This window comes from Castanea sativa, chromosome 1 (assembly GCF_040712315.1).
Source record: "Castanea sativa cultivar Marrone di Chiusa Pesio chromosome 1, ASM4071231v1".
In the NCBI taxonomy this organism is placed as follows: Eukaryota; Viridiplantae; Streptophyta; class Magnoliopsida; order Fagales; family Fagaceae; genus Castanea; species Castanea sativa.
Window position 1 is genome coordinate 18311824 of NC_134013.1, and position 18356 is coordinate 18330179.

The following is an 18356-nucleotide window of genomic DNA, read 5'->3' on the forward strand; positions in this document are numbered from 1 at the left end:
AATCAGATCGTAGCTTACTTTTTTTTTTTTTTTTAATGTCTAAACAATTGTATGACACAAAATGAAAAATTAATTAACTTCAAACTTTTTAGGATCGCATCTTATGATATATACATATGTGTTGAAGCATCAGAGTTTGGTATATGCTGTGGGTTTTATATTATAAGTTTTAATTAGGTTTTTTTCCCCTATTGTTTATTCACAGAAAAAGAAATAGAGGGGCAAAAGGAATTGAAAGCATGACTTCCCTTCATTCTTGGATGATTTCCTTGGCAATTGATTTTGGGACATTTTTTTCAAAGTCACTATCTTGACTTCCTAAGACAAGTCGCAAAGCATTGATATAAGCCATACAATAGCTTCATTTTTAATTTTTTGGCACCATCATTGCATACAAATACCATGGGTTGTTAAAAATTTATGCATTCTGTATCATTGTAAAATAAAAATCAAAAGCACTAGAGAGGATACAAATTATTGACATGTACTGTAGCATATGAATCTAGAAACAAAGCTATAAATCCAAAAAAAAAAAAAAAAAGGACTACATGAAGCTACTAATTGGATCTATATTTCTAGAAACTAAACAAAACTAAGATCTGAGATACGGATAGATACATTAACAAATTCTCATGAAAATAAATTCATTAAAGTTTTGTTGAACAACACACACAACAGTAAAAGTGATTTCTCAAAAAAAAAAAAAAAGTAAAACTGAATACCTGGCAATAATGGAGAGTCTCCTTCAAACTTTTTTTTCCACACATAAAATATAAATAGAACTTTGTTAAAAAATATATTAACAGAGTTGTTTATCCTATTTATGTTATTTTGGCGAGAAAAGATAAAGACAAGAGAGAAGATATTGATAATTTGTTTATAATTTATCTTAATTGCTTAAATGATAAGGAAAAATGGTTAAAATTGTCAATTTATAAGAAATACAATTTCTTTTAAGTTTGGGAATCTGGATTCCCACCTGTTTTAAGGTGGCGTTTGGTACAGGGTAATGTTTTAAGATTCCTAGGAATGTTTAAAAATTTCCATGTTTGGTTGCAAATTACGCTAGGAAATCAGATGCCAGGGGAATCCTTAAACCCCTCTCAGTAGGAATGTGGATTCCCTTTAAAACAGGTGGGAATCCAGATTCCCAAGCTTAAAAGAAATTGTATTTTTTATAAATTGACAATTTTAACCCTTTTTTTCTTATCATTTAAGCAATTAAGATAAACTATAAAACAAATTATCAATATTTTCTCTCTTATCTTTATCTTTTTCCGCCAAAACAACATAAACAAGATAAATAACTCTGTTAATAGTTATTTTTGTATTATTCTTGTCATTTTGAAATGTTAGATCACAGTTTTAATGAATGTGTTGCTTCACATTCAAATCTAAGGACAAAATGGGAAAAACAAATAATTCATTTAAGATTCTTGGGAATACACCAAACATTATCATCTCACATTCTTGAAAATCTCTCAATGAAACCAAACATAGGAATAGCTACATTCCTAGGAATCTGGATGCCAGAAGTAATGTGGATTCCCCGTACCAAACGCCACATAAAGGGAATCCACATTCCTACTGAGAGAGGTTTAAGGGGGGAATCCAAATTCCCCTGGCATTTGATTCCCAAGTATAATTTGCAACCAAACATGAGAATCTTTAAACATTCCTAGGAATTCTAAAATATTATCCCGTACCAAACGCCACATTAAAACAGGTGGGAATCCAGATTCCCAAACTTAAAAGAAATTGTATTTTTTATAAATTGACAATTTTAACCATTTTTCCTTATCATTTAAGCAATTAAGATAAACTATAAAACAAATTATCAATATCTTCTCTCTTATCTTTATCTTTTCCTGCCAAAACAACATAAACATGATAAATAACTCTGCTAATAGTTATTTTTGTATTATTCTTGTCATTTTGAAATGTTAAATCACAGTTTTAATGAATGTGTTGCTAATTGATAGTTTATATAATGTTTTTTTATCTATCTATTTAGAGTAAGATATTTTTTTAAAGGTCTAATTAATAGTTTATATATATATATTTTTTTTTTTTTTATTTAAAGGAAGAATTTTTTTTAATGGGTTTGGTTCTTCACATTCAAATCTAAGGACAAAATGGGAAAAACAAATAATTCATTTAAGATTCCTGAGAATACACCAAACATTATCATCTCACATTCTTAAGAATCTCTCAATAAAACCAAATATAAAAATAGTTATATTTCTAAGAATGTGATTCCTAAGAATGTGATGCCAGGAGTAATATGGATCCTCCATACCAAACGCTACATTAAAGCAAAAAATAATACGCTTTCCAAATTCCAATACCAACACGCAATATTATTTATTTATTAGTAATTTATTTTGATAGAGTTACGGAGAAGTATGAGTTCTTGCTTTTTCTTTAACACAACAACCAGCGAAATGCCGAAAATGTTTACGGTGGCGATCATCATCGGCGGGGACGAGCCCGTAGTTAACCGTCTGAGCCCACTTTTTGGGTAAAACTTAATTACATTTACTTTTCCCCAGCCTCTGGAAAAGTCCAATTCGCGAAGATCGAATTACGATCACGATGTTGGATTGGATTGGTGGTTTACGCTCACAAGGCTAAACTCGATGTGAGTTTGCTTCTGTTGAATGAATCTGCAGCGGCTACTTCGTCTCAAACTGCTACATATTTCTTTTCTTCTTTTTTTGGTTTTTTATTATTTATGGCATTGGGTGTTTTGAGACTTTTCTCGCCATCTCCTTATGTGTGTTATTTGCTGCTCTCGAGTCTATGATATTTTTGTGAACAAAGATTTTTTGTTGCTGTAATGCATACTGTGGAAATAAAGAAATTTGAGGATCGGGAATATGGCATTATATGCTTGAGTTTTTGTATTAACATCCTATTCATCAGCCAACCAAATGTGTTCAGTTAAAGTGGTTTAGGATGCTAAATATTATTAGTTTGTGCATTGTGTTCTGCAGGATGATTTGCTACTTAGTCTTTGAGGCATTTGATCTCATGAGATTCCTAAGAAACTGTGCTTTGCTTTCATGATGTCATGTTGCTGTTACCATGGTCACTTTGACATTTTAGAAACTATGAGGTTCCAATGTTCTTAGGATTGAATTGGAATTAAGAGGAGTAAGCATGAAAGACACTAGGACATGTAGGACAACCAATAAGAAAAAAAATCTGGTGCTTTACTTATGTGGATATGGTTCTGTCTTCTTGACGAGTGGTCTGTACACTGTAGGGCAATTTGTTGACATTTAGAGGGCGTTTGGATAGCACAGTTGCGTCCACGTCTGGCCTTTTTTTTTTTTTTTTCCACGCGCATGTGTCACTGTTCATTGACCATGAACAGTGATTTTAGGCCAATGAACAGTACTTTTTCGGATGAACAGTAATTTTTACACATTAAAAAATTATTTTTGTACAGTGTTTTCAGTTTTCAGCAATAAGTTCTATCCAAACGGACTTTTAATATCAGGCTGGATGCAGAATTAGTTTATGGAAGCCAAAATAATTTCTATAGGTATATATGACTAAAAAGCTAGTGAGTGTAGAAATAACTTGCTAGGTTGAAAGAGCCTTTTAGCTTGATTCCATGATCTTTGCATGGGGACAACATAAGAAGGTTACTTGCTGAAAGGGATAATTATCTGGGTCTTGGCTCCCCTACCTTTTGGTTATGTTCTCTAGCCACCAGCAAGCAGAAACCTTATGTGATACAGTGAAAGTTATACCATAGCAACCTATGGGGAAAGAAGAAGCAGATGCAGCAATTTGCATAATTCTTGTACGTTGTATTGAAGAAGAAATATCATCACTTGCACCATATGCCTAGTGATTACATGTTCCCCACACCACTCATAGGTGAATTTTTAGATATGATTCATGAATGCTGCACATTCTTCCCTATATTTGTTCTGCTACGTTGTAAATGTCACCTTCAGGATGTATTGTAACTATTCCCAAATTCTAAAATTCAAGGTGTAAGGTATATCAAAAGAATATATCGGTTGGTTAAGGTCCTACTTGCCTTGAGAAGCTACATCAGCATACACTAACCATCCTTGTTTAATCAAACCAAGCAAGGCATATATTGATATGGGCTTTAAAGTAATTTTCTGCAACCTTCGAGTGGTAAGCTAGGAAGTCAAGCATATGTAACGGTCCTATCTCTTGCTATGTTTGGGACAATAAACATATTACTTTGTGGTAATTGCCATCATAGGTGAATCCCTTATTAAATACTTGGTTTTCATTTTGCTTTGATTGCAACCTAGCATGTAACTGGGATATCAAAACAAAAAGAAGAGTCCTTTTACACATCTCCCTTGAGGAATTTGGGAAGTTTAACAATTATAACAGATGTTTGATTTACTTCTCCCAATGATTCTCCCAACAATAATCATATGATTTCTGATTCACTATCTAAGAAGCTTGTTCTTTAATTCTACTAATGAAGGTTGACCAAGTGTTGATACTTACATATATTAAGATATGTTCAAGTGATGTAGGATCTTTAGTAGTTCAATGCTAAATTAGACTTTTTTATCAGATCTTAAAAGGTTCTTGAATAAGTGTTGATGCTTAAGGGTTTAGGTATGTTCAGGTAATAAAAAGATTGGATTTTGAATACATTTGAGGGCAGTTTGGTGTTAAGAAATAAAGAAAGATAAACACAAGGCAATCACACCTTGGTTTTCCCAAGCAATACACTTGGGCAGGAGAAGACAATCACATGCAAGGCCTTTTCCCTTAATTATTACAGGGGGCATGTTTAGCCCTATATAAAGGGCTTTTGCCTTTTCTTCTCCCCTCTCCCCCCCACCCTCCTCCTCCCAAATCAGGTAAAACAGAACCTCTAAGTTAACACAACAGGTTTGAGTTAAATTCAAGAATTCGATGTGCATTTAATACCCTTTGTATTTTATTAAGTAAGTTGATGAATTTTATTAAAATCAATCTTGCTATATATGCTATTGAGTTCAATTAAGCCTTTATATAGGTTATTGCCAAATTCTTTCCTAGAAGGACTAGGACTCTAAATAAGTTATTTCTAGAAAAATTAGGACTACTAATAAGAAAGAAAAAAGTACTTAAGAACTGCTAAATCAAATAGAAAAATGACCCAAAACAAAATCTCATGGGCCTTTTGTACATTCACGGACAAAAGATTTTGAATTTACAAGATTGCCTTAATTCAGTAAAATTTAATTAAAACTGAACTAAGAAGTTTCTAACCTAAAGGAATTTAATACTAATAAGAGTCAATAATAACTAAAGTAGCCTATGAAAGGTTCCAAGAAGGCCTTATATTGAAATTAAACCACAATTCTTCAGTCTTATGATATTTGATTTTGTTTTTCCTTGAACTCTTTACTGCATGAGCCATCAGGGCTTCATGTTAGTTGGAGCAAGTCCAGATCAGGAGGGGATAGGACTGGGAGATAGAATTGAATATAAGGAAGAAAATTGAACAAAAAAAAAAGGATAGGCCCTTATGATTCAGCACCAAGCTAAAAACTTAGAAACAGAACCTAAGTTGCTAAGAATCAATACCCAGCAACTGGAAAAATTCCAATATGAAATTTCAATACTCAATATTCTGTCTTCTATGTTTACTAGAGCCTTTTAAATGGGCTTTCAAGGAGTACATCAATAAGGAAAATAATTAATAAAAAAAATCCTCATGATTCTCAACAACGGTAAGTCAAATTTAAAAAGAAATTTGGTTCAAAATTCAAAAATAAAACCCAGAAGAAAATAGATGATTTTACTTGGACTCCTTTCATGAATATGCCAGAAGGAAATGACAAAGCAAAGCGGATTTTCTTCATTATCTTGTTTGCTATAGGAAAAAAGGAAATAAAATAAAAGCACAAATGCCGTTAATGTAACTGTGGGGGATGAGAATCCAAAGTAATTAAACAAGCGGCCAAGGTCATTTTTAAGGAGTTAAAATCTATAAAATGATCTTGGGCAGAGCTCCCACGACTTGAAGAGAGGTCGAGATGACTCATTTGATGAGGATTCCGAGAACATACTCCTGACCTCGGAAGGACGAGCACCAATGGTATAAAGGGCATGGAACTAACCACCAAAGGGGAAAATTGACTTGACACGAAACGTGAGAAGGACGAAGAAGGAAGGGCATAGAAGCCATCCCCTCCGCATTAAATACAGTACAACCACTTCTCTGGCCGCATTAATAGGGAAGTGACCATGAACAGTGGCGGCACAGCTAAGATTTTAGTGTAAAACTTACTGGTATGTTCTTGATGGGACAATGATCTAAGGAATGTGATCCCAACCCTCCAAGTGTAGAATCCAGATGCATTCAAGTTAATTATATAAAGCCAAAAAGAACATCTAGATAGGTGGAGAAAGGAAAAAGAAGAAAAAAGAGAGAAAGAGAGATAGTTTATCTGTTTTGTAGTACCATTCTCGGACCAAACCCGAGGACAAGCGTTTTACTTGTTTTAAACTAATTTCCGAGTTGAATATTAATGAGACTGATGGCACTTCTTTTTCATGCTTTGACTCTTGCCTTCATTATCTTGTAGTGGGTATTTAAAGGTAGACTTGACATCCCATCTCTAAAGAAATTAATTGTGATAGCAAATAGTAAACCCATTCATTGGCACCCCAATTCGTTGTTTTGCTTTTTGCCTGCCACAATAACCATAGTTCAGAAGATTTCCTTTATCTTTAGCAGAATATTATAAGGAGTTTACTTATTTATTATTTTATTTTATATAAGTGTATAATTCTATCAAACAAGGGGAAAGAGATTGTCCCTTATTAGAACTGGCTTCTATTATGTGTCTCTCTTTTTTCTTTTTCTTTTTTAAGTTTATTATCCTTTGGTCTACTTTTGCTGGTGCCTTGCATGTTTAAACTCATAAATTGCACGCAAATTTTGTTCATGAGGTTCTCCCCCCCTTCTTTATTTTTATTTGTGGTCTTAATTCCTATGTGAACTTTAGGAGATTAGATTTTTGTTTCTTCCAATATTAGTTTCTCCTTTTATTTTCTTTTTGACTAAGTTTTTTAATTTTTTCATTCAGAAACATTTCTAGTCATTTTTCAATTCTCTACAGATCCGTGTGACCCAGATGTGGAACTTCATGTGATTTTACTAAAGTTTATAGATCCCACAACCTAACCACCCCCACCCACAGTGCGAAATAAAATGGTTGAGGCTTGAATCTTGGATTTTGAGAACGGATTGAAATAGGATTCTTGTGCAGTTCCTTCACTTAGCACAATAGAATGAAGGGGAATTCATATAATTTCAAATCATGTTCTTATTGAAGAGAATGAACAAAAAAAAAAACAAAAAAACTGCTCTGAATCTTGGCTCAGGCTGGGACTTTAGTTTGATGTGAATGTGCATACTGTCATTTTCAAAATTTATTCAAGACTTAATGTAGGAAATGCATTTGGAGTTTCATAAGCCTGTATCTGCTTCACAATCTGTACCATTTAATGCCATCCTTAAATTTTTTTTTTTCCCCTCCTCTCTTGGCGTGGTGAGGGTGGAGAAGGAAATGCAGTCTGCCATCTTATGGCTGTGAGAAACACGACCCATCCTCATTGATAGTGGGGTATGATGTATGAAGATATGAGACTATACTGATAGTTGTTATGTGAATTTGTGCACTAGATGCAAGTTGGCGCTGGACGCATCACACTTGCAGAGATGGATGCATGTCTGGTGCATTTGCCAACTGGATATAAGCCAAGCCCTCTAATGTTCAACTAAAGGATATTTTTGCTGGGTTTTTTCAGCTCACCTGAAGCATAATTTAAGATTCTACCTGGCATGAGATGGGTTATTGAGGATGAAGGTGACAAAAAGATCCAATCGAACTTTACACAAGATCTAGTCAAGATAGTGACACAAGGTCAGGTCAAGTCAAGTCAAAGTCATCATAATTTCATGTTCGAACATCATTATCAAATGTCTGCCTCCATTTTCAGGTATGCACATTTCTCTGAATTTTTTTATGCTGTTTTTGTGTATTGCTTCTGTTTGGTTATAAACAACCTGATACTTTTTAGATTAGGTGCTTATAACTTAGATTAAGTTGATTCTTTGGTCCTCTAATGATCTGAGACATTATCAAAATTTCCTTGGGCAGTTCTTTCACAGAGTCCAATGGAATGAAAGTCAATTTGTATGATTTCATATCCCACTTTCTTATTGAAATTAGGAACAAAAATACAATACTCTGGGTAGGGATTTCAGTTTGAAGTGAATGTAACTCCTGTAATCAACTTCTTATCATATTCATAATCAATTCAGGACTTGATACAATAACCACAAAACCTTAGTCCTAAAAATGTTGGGTTAGCTATGGATCCTCAATAGACTAATCAAAGTTAGTATTCTTTTATATTATTCTATCCTATTCGAAGTCATACTCCCTATTACTTGCTAAATTGACATGTTATTTTAGGTATTTCTCTATATTTTTTCGTTCCTTTGACTTGAATCAACTAATTCTTCCTCACTAGTGCATTAATCACTCATCTACATTTTGCACTTGAGAAAACCATCTTGAGTGACTCCTTCATTTTTTCATCAATATGGACCATCCTTTTTTTAAGTGAACATTCTCTTTTCGAAGACTATTTTTCCTTGTATTTTCACTTATCCATATTAGTATTCTCAATTCAGTTACACTCATTTCATGAACATGGTGCCTCTTAACAGCTTAACATTCACTACCATAATCATAATGTATAATTGTCTCATAGCAGGCTTATAAATTTTTTTGTTTAACTTAATATGTAGTCTATTGTGCACTTCTCCGATTCATCAACCCCACTCTTATCCTATGATTCACATCTTCTTCAATCTCTCAATCTTTGTGAATTATTGATCCAATATATTAAAAGATCTCGCTTTTTGGTACATCTTAACAATAAAATCTTACAAACCCTTCATCTTTGTTTTTGTCCTTAGATTCTAAAGTATATTTGTTTAGGTCCTATTTAATCTAGAGCGTTTAGATTCTAAAGCATCTTTTCAAATTTCTAACTTGATATTAACTACTTGTCTAGTTTCATTCACTAAAACTATATCGTTTGCAAAAGGCATGCACAAGAGACTTGATCTTGAATAGTTCTGGTCAACTTTTCCATCACTAGTACAAAGATATATTGTCTTAATACTAATACTTGATGTAAATCTATCGTGATATTTGATAAGAAACTCACCTTTGATGCCTCTATTTGTTTTCACACTAGTTACAACTTACAACTTAAATTCGGTTGTTGTTGAAATGTATGGATGAAATGATTGAATTTGTAATGATGTTTGATAAATGGCGGGTGGATTAATGGTTATTCTTTCATACTATTCACTGCATAAATTTTGATATCAAATATATGATAAAACAAGTTCATACTCGATTTTGAAATCTGGAATAGGTGGTTAGTAGTGGCAGTTCTATTCTTAATTTTGGAGAGGTTGGAAAACAGATGTCATCACACCAAGTTCTAACCTTTATACGGAAGATATGGTATTACTATAGAATGTTTTAATCTGACTTTACATTGTTTTAAAATATGTTATCATGCATCACACAGGAGAGTACATCTCCATGGATTACACGGATGGGTGAGGCTTAGGTCCAGTGTATGTAGTGCACTGGAACCGTTAAGATGGTGATGTGTTCAAAAGTGGACACGTTAAAATCTCAACGAGTCCAGTACGACTGGACACTGACCCAAACCTCACCCCACACAGATTAGCATTACATTATATGTGAGGTGTAGAGATTGGAGATATTGACAAAGACGAAGACAAAGACGAGGAGTTGCTCTCCATAGTCTTTTGATCCAGCCAACTTCACTAAACCTAAGCTGGTTGAATAATAAGTGCAGTGATACAGAAATGCGCGTAATTCACGTCTGATAGAAGTACATAGCCCTGCTTTATACATCTAATTGGCTCATCTCTCCTGACTCCTGAAAGCATAATTTAAGTTTCTACATGCCATGACGTAGGTTATCGAGAACAAAACTAACAAACATATAAAAGATCCAATCTAACATAGTCCGTCTGGAAAATCAAGTCAAAGTCAAGCTTCATAATTTCTCTTTGGAATATTTTTCAAGCAAGCTGGATTGTTCAGTTTGAACTGTTGTCTCCCATTGCTTTATTTTGATTTGATAACCTTTTTTTTTCCAACTTCTTGAAAATGGACCTTTACAAACACGATGGTGGATTCCACAAACACCTAGTGACCCACCCCACATGTAAAGTCTCTGCTTATTGTTAATTTGCCCCCAACTATTACAAATTTTTTTTAATAAAACCTAATTCATTAATAAAAATATATTGAAATTATAAAATAAATTTATCTCATTAATCAAACTAATTTTTAGCAAAAACTGAATAATATTATCCAAGTATTTAACAAGACAATATCACAACAAAAACAAAATTCTCATGATTCAAAATCAATAATTCAATAGTATATAAATTTGTTTCTAATAAAGGCAAAAGAAAAAGTTAAAATTGGTACTTTATTTCCAACTTTGCTAAGAGAAAAAAGAGACTGAGAGTTACGTTGGGTAAAATAAAATAAGCTGATGATATGTTTATTTAAATATTATGGTTTTAGGGTATGAAAAATTTACAATTTAACCATTATCAACGTGGGGTGGGACGGGATTGGTCTAAAAAGTCTAAACTCATCCCCGCCCCTTGGTACGAGGCTAAAATCTCGACCCATTCCTGCCCCACCACCTTTGCGGGGCCAGGAAAACCCGCGCGAGATGAAATGAGGAGGAGCAAGTTAAGTGGGGCAAGTCAAAAATGTCATCTCGACTCACACACGTAACAACATAAAATTCCATAAAAACTATCAAAATGACAAATAATTAATGGTAAATTAAAAAGTAATGTTAATTGTGAGACTAGATAGGAATCAAAAAAAGGTTGCAACTCAATTATTGTAAAAATTGTTGCGAAAATTATTGTGTAACATTACTTCTCTCACGATGGTGGATTCCATAATTATAAGACCCATGAATTTCACAAAATTAAGACTCATCCCTATACAAGAAAGGAGTTATATATGCCCATTGCAACATAACTTCTCTCGCAATAGAAAAATTATTTCATGAGACATTTTCATGAGACATTTTTTTATTATAATATGTGTGGTTTTATATGCGGTGAGAAAGAGATTTCATAAAACTATCCTGTAAGATAATTTTTCGTCGTAAGAGGTGGTCTATGTGGCACCTATGAGTAAGACGATCAACCGTGTGAGATGGGGGAAGGACTACCGAGAAGACTTAATAATTGAGTCTAGTGGGGACTGTTGCGTCATCCAGTTCTCATTTTGCATAAGTGAGATTTGACTTGATATTCCAGCCACACACTGCACATTGACTAGAAATGTGTTAAACGATAGAGCATACCAACCGTTTCTAGTGCCTCAACGTGATCCACTACGTTTCGATTCACTCCGTGTTTGAAGGGCCATTTTGTTGTCTTTCGTTGTTAGTGTTAGTGGAGGAAAAAAAAGTGGGAGAAAGACATACAGAAGAATAGAAAAATGAAGATTCGTTGATAGGGGATTAGGGAACATTGAAAAGAAAAAGAAAAAAAAAAGTAGTAAGAATAGAAAAGTGAGCCAAAAGAAGATATGCTTGTTTTTTTAATTGTAGGCATTCGGTAGAAATTCTAGAGAATATGAAAGTGGGAAAATATTAAACGAAAATAGGGTTAATTACAAAACAAAACAAAACAAAACAAAAAACAAAAAACTCTAAACTACAAGGAACTTCTACTTTGCGATAAATTATATGGTCCTCGTGATGGACCATCTCAATTGTCATCATTCCAGTAAAAAATTCTCACCTATTTAAAATTGATGAGTCAATATTCAGTTTTTATTTAAAATTCTACAATTTTAAACAAATGAGAGTCTTTTACTGGAATGGTGGACCACATCACTTGTCCACCATGAGGACTTTATAATTTCTCCTACTTTGCACCTCAAAATTCAAACTATGAAAACTCGCAATCACCGCCTTGGTTGTAAAAAGCTTTGAAATTTCATTTCATTGCCAAATTGACTGTCAAAATTAACTGTTACATGACCATAAAAATTTGAATTCTTTGTTTGGCCTTTAATTTTAGTTATTTTACTAAAATTTTATGATCATGTGACAAGTACATGTTAATATTGACGGTCAATTAGGCTATGTAGTGTGAAATTTGTAAAGTTTTCTACAATTAGGATGATGAATGTAAGACTTATTGTTTTGGATGCAAAGTGCAAGTACCCTTGTACTTTAGGATGATTTTCTACATTTAAATCATGAAAATATCTTTCTCGGAAAAAAAAATCATAAAAATATCTATTTTCAATTTTTTTGAGAGTTTATTTTTATTTTTGGTAAAGAAGAAGGATGAAGGAGAAATTCATTTAATAGAAAAAATATATTTTTTATTATCCACTTTTTAAACGCTTCAAAATGTCCTCCCTTATTACTCACAAAAGGCTAAAAAAAAAGATTTTATTTAAAAAACTTAACTCTTGGAATTACAGCACTTTACTAGCACAACTGTTATTACACCAGTGCACACACGGCACTTTACATTCAAACACACTATCCTCAAATACAATAACACACACCTAACACTTTACCCCTTACCTCTAGACACCTAGCTGACACTAATTTTCACTTTGCTTGACTTCACACTCTACAACACTCACAGCTTTATGGCGCCCAGTTCACTTCACACATTCACACTTCACCTACCACTTTATTTTAAATCACAATAATGCAATTTAAATTTTGGTCAAACACGTGTGTAATTCCAAATTGGTGCAACAATGCATACTAGTACCAAAATATTCAATTCTGGTAGCCAATTCTAAATGGTTTACGGCCACCGCGCACCCTTGATGCGGTGGTCACTCTACAAGTATAAATATTTGTGGAGTGTGCGGGATAAAGGCCGAGGTTCAAGTTTTCAGAATGAAGCATCACACGTATATACACTTAAATTAGGTTAGAGTAGAAATATTATCTTGTATAAAAATTAAAAAAAATAGTCTACAAAATGGAATTCAAAACCTTGATTGAAATCCACCAATTATATTCATTATTACATTTATCCATAAAACTTAGAGTACTTTTAGCATTTTTCTTTTAAATTTGTAAGTTCAAATCTTTTCTACTACGTTACCAACTTATCACGTGTATTTTAATGCTTTTACGTTGTTTACTTCCCGGGCCCCGAAGACTGACCCCAAAAGGTCAGGCGCTGCCCCCAGCTCTTAGAAATTTCCTGCCAAAGACTTAGAAAACTGACCGTCATTTCTAGCCACCATATTCCGTTCACACTGGGTGAGCTGGAATTATGAAATATTTTGGAAAATTCGGTTAAGCCGACCCCTAAAAATCATATTAGACTAAAAAACAAACCCAAAAAAAAATCCCTTTATTAAAAAAAAACTCCGCCTAGAGAAATTCTCTTAATGAATTATATGTTATGACTATATGTTTTGTTTGACATTTTGGTGGTTGGATTATTCAAAATTAAAATTTTAATATTTCATTGCTATCATCCTGTTCAACTCCACCAACAGAGTTATTTTTTAAAAATTTATTTTTTATATTTTTCGTCATTAACAAGATGACTTTATAATTTAGTATCATTATTGATTAGAAATTCTCTCTCAAAAAAAAAAATTCTTGATTAGAATTTTTTTTTATGTTGCTATAAATGTCAATTACAATAAATCATTGCCACTTATTCTTAGCTTAGCTCAAGGTTTGATTTCCTCTCAAAAAAAAAAAAAAAAAAGGAAAAGAAGAAGTTCAAGGTTTGATTGAGTGACTATAAACTTTTTAGAGTTGAAGATATTTATTTATTAGTAAGTTAATTTTTATTCTAAAGAATTTACAAATTAAAAAAAAACTAATGAAAATGAAATTTCACTATTATTATTATTATTATTATTATTTGATGGTTACAATTTACAATAATGAGGGGAGTGAGGATTTAAACTCTAAAAACACCATGATCAGTTAGATACAAAACTCGTGACTAATTTGACCATTACTAGCATAATATAGTTTTGATATCTCAATTTTTTTTAATATTAAATATTTTTGAATTGTGCGAAAGACTAACAAGAACTAGAAAATCAATTGATTTGTTTATAGAGTGGTTATACTTGTTGTACTTATTCTAATAATTTCTATGGCAACAATGACACAAGAATGTTTAATCATGAATATTACTAAAACAAGGTTCACAACAAAATATAAGATGATATCATAACTAATTCTTTGATTTTTTATATCAAAATGAAAATTATTACGAATTTAGTTTAGAATTAATCACCAATTATTTTTAGAATGACAAATTTTAGCTACAAAATTAGGTGTAGCCTTGGGCTACAAAATTACTTAATATCTTTTTATTGGCAATGAATTTTGACAAATCCACCATTGGATTACAACTTCTTCTTATATCCTCCATGCTTACAAAATTTCAAGAAAATTAAAGATCAATAGCTATGTTATCAATAAATTTTTTAAATTGCAAGTTTTTGTAATTTAAAATTGTGCACAAAATATAAGCTTATAGATCATATAGTAAATAATATCCGATTAACACAAAATTTAAAATGTGTATTAGGAGCGTAAAGAACATGCAATCCAACGATTAGATTTTCAAAATATATTGTAATATTTATTTTATTGAGTAAGTTTATAGCCTTAAGTTACAACTAATTTTATGACTAAATTTTGTCTTTTTTAAAATGGGGAGTGATTAGTTTACAAAAGGGTGAAAAGTTTTCTCATACTTTGGACCCCAACGTAAATTTCCCTGGTTTACGCCCTCTTAAAGTGAGCAAATTCCTAGTGATTGCTCGCCAATTGCTCATCTTTGAGTTGAGAAAGCAGAATAACGAACTTAACGTCCAAAATTCCAAATGACCATAACAACTATCTTCCTCTCCTTCCTTCTCCTCCTTTTCGGACTTGCGAACTCTGAGTCTCAGCTAAATGACAAAGAACAAACAGTCCTCCTAAAACTAAAGCAACATTGGCAAAACCCACCATCTCTAAGCCACTGGCAAAATCCACTATCTCTAAGCCACTCGAACTCCTCCCACCATTGTAACTGGCCAGAGATCACTTGCACCAGTGGAACAGTCACCCAACTACGACTTCAAAACAGGAACATCACCCAAACAGTCCCACCCTTCATCTGTGACCTCGAGAACCTCAGAGCCATTAACCTTTCATTCAATTCCATTCCTCAAGAATTTCCTAAAGCGCTCTATAACTGTTCCAAGCTTCAAGAACTTGACCTCTCACAGAATTACTTCAACGGCACAATCCCAGTTGATATTCACCGCTTGTCTGGCCTGCGCCACCTCAACCTTGGAGCCAACGACTTCTATGGTAACATTCCAGCATCTATTGGACAGTTAACGGAGCTAAGGACGCTTAAGCTTTTCCAGTGTGCGTTTAACGGTTCTTTCCCGCCAGAAATCGGCAACTTGTCCAAACTTGAGTCACTGCAGTTGGCCTATAATGTAAACATGACAGCAGCAGAGTTGCCTTCGAGTTTCACGGAGTTGAAGAAGCTTAAGTTTTTATGGATTACTGCGTCTAATTTGAATGGGGAAATCCCAGACACGATTGGAGAAATGGAGGCTGTGGAGCATTTGGATTTGTCAATAAACAATCTGACTGGGAAAATTCCGAGCAGTTTGTTTATGCCAAAGAATTTAAGTATTGTGTATCTTTTCAGAAACCAATTGTCTGGAGAGATTCCTCGGGTGGTTGAAGCATTAAACATTGATGTTATTGACCTCTCCGATAATAAATTGACCGGAAGCATACCTGATGATTTTGGCAAACTCAGAAACATGACAAGTCTGAGTTTGTTTTTCAATCAATTATCTGGAAAAATCCCAGACAGTATTGGCCGTCTTCCAAGTCTGGTGGTCCTTAAAGTGTTTAGCAACAATTTATCAGGGACTCTACCTCCGGACTTTGGGCGGTATTCTAGGCTTGTAGAGTTCCAGGTTGCAGACAATAAGCTTGAAGGCAAGTTACCAGAACACTTGTGTGATAACCAAATGTTGGTGGGTGTGGTAGCTTTTAACAACAACCTCACTGGAGAATTGCCTAAGTCGCTTGGCAATTGCAATGGTTTGAAAATTGTGACTGTTTACGATAATAGGCTTTCTGGGGATATTCCTAGTGGCCTATGGACATCGTTGAATTTGAGCGTCTTGATTTTTAGTGACAATTCATTTACAGGCGAGCTTCCTCAAAGAGTGGCAACGAATCTCTCAAGATTGGAAATAAATAACAACTTTTTTTCTGGTACGATTCCAGTTGGAGTGTCTTCCTGGAGGAATTTGGTGGTATTTGAGGCTAGTAATAACCTCTTTTCTGGCACAATTCCTCAAGAATTAACATCTCTTCCTTATTTAACAATTCTTTTTCTTGATCAAAATCAACTCTCAGGCTCCCTTCCACCAGATATTATGTCATGGAAAACGTTAAATACTCTAAACCTTCGCCGAAATAAAATCTCTGGATCTATTCCTCCGGAATTGGGTAATTTGGCCGGTCTTACTGAGTTGGACTTGTCAGAAAACCAAATTTCTGGCCGAATCCCACCACAACTTGGCCTCCTGAAGCTCACTTTGCTCAATCTCTCTTCCAATCTTTTGAATGGGAGGATCCCGATACAATTCGAAAATGATGCATATTCTAGCAGCTTCTTCAACAATATCGCACTTTGTGCGAGTAAGCCAACTCTGAACATTACAAAATGTGACTCAGAGGTAGAGCCCATAAAATCAAGCAAACATCCATCCCAGTGTCTTGTTTTAATAATATGTACGGTGGCAGCAGCTCTATTGGGTTTGTTAGCTTCACTATTCGTTGTCAGATTTCATCGTAAGAGAAAGCATGGATTAGATTCCACATCCACATAGAAGCTTACCTCATTCCAAGGCCTTATTTCACAAAAAATGAGACATCTTATTAGGATTGATAGAAAATAACATAATTGCTAGTTGTGGATCAGGAAAGGCACATGGTGTTGTTAATCATTCACATGATGTTACTGTGACGAGGGTTTAGAATAACTAAAAGCTGGAGGAGTAGCTTGAAAAATAATTTCTTGCATAAGTTAAAATACCGAGTTCAACTCAACATTCCAACATATATTGTGAAGTTACTCTGTTTTATTTCCTTTGATAATTCAAAACTTCTTGTGTATGAGTACTCAAAAACCATAGACTGGATTGGTGGTTGCATAGGAACAGTAGAGCATCAAACGTCTCAGTGCTCACCTCTTGTTAAAACTATAGATGGCAGGGCAGAGCATCATAGCAGAGTTGGTGAGCTAAGGTGCATGAGTCAAGCAGCAGCAAGTGCAGGACCTAATGAGCAAAGGTGCATAAGCCAAGCAACAAGGATAGCATCAGAACCTACCTGGGCTAGCACAAATCTTCTAGAAGTGTTAAAGATATATTAGACATCTTAGCCCAATGTAATAGACCCAAGTTCAATTCTGCTTGTACTAGTAGGTTAGGATTTAGTCGCCTATATATACTCATGTTAGGGTTCATTGTAACACGAATTATTGTACTACACTCTTATACAATAAAGATGTAGCCCTTAAGAGATTCCTCCGTAGATGTAGGCCGACAAGGCTGAACCACGTAACTCTCGTGTTCTCAGTGTTCCTATTTTATGCTTCCCTTTTTCGCATCCACTCTAGCATACATTACATGGTATAACACATTACGTTGCTAATAATATATTTAACATGGTATCAGAGCAAACTTCGTTCTTGGCATTAAACAAACATCTCTATGCAGCAAAAAAAATTCCCACACATGTAACATAGATCCACAACAGTGCCCACGCCTTCTTTCAGATCTGGGTCTACAGCATCACGCAACTCCCACGAAAACTCCGTTGCTGCCTCGCTGTCTCTGATCTCTCAAGCAAGCCGTGCCACTCACCTTTCAAATCTGTGCAAATCAAGCCATCGCCTGACGAAAGCAACCCCACATACGTGCTCCTAGGCCTCCCGTGAGGAAAAACCAGAAATTCGGTCACTCGAAGAAGAGTCACGCGCCACCACGCACCGCAGTTGGCTCCAGCAAATCTCCCATGCGCCGCCACAAATCTCAAATCTCGGATCGAGTTTATGCCACACGCGCCGCTCTATCGGACTCGTGGCCTGCCGATCTACAAAACCCGAGAAGTTCAGCCGTTAATCTCTCTAACACGCGCATCCATGCGCC

The 18356-nt window shown here is 34.3% G+C and overlaps 1 protein-coding gene across 1 annotated transcript; it reads left to right on the forward strand.

Annotated features, from left to right (window-relative positions):
- Positions 1–14979: 14979 nt before the first annotated feature.
- On the forward strand, positions 14980–17714 carry LOC142622639 (uncharacterized). The gene has a single exon (XM_075796156.1). The coding sequence runs from the start codon at positions 15006–15008 to the stop codon at positions 17031–17033; it is 2028 nt and encodes a 675-aa protein (XP_075652271.1). The 5' UTR covers positions 14980–15005; the 3' UTR covers positions 17034–17714.
- Positions 17715–18356: the final 642 nt, after the last annotated feature.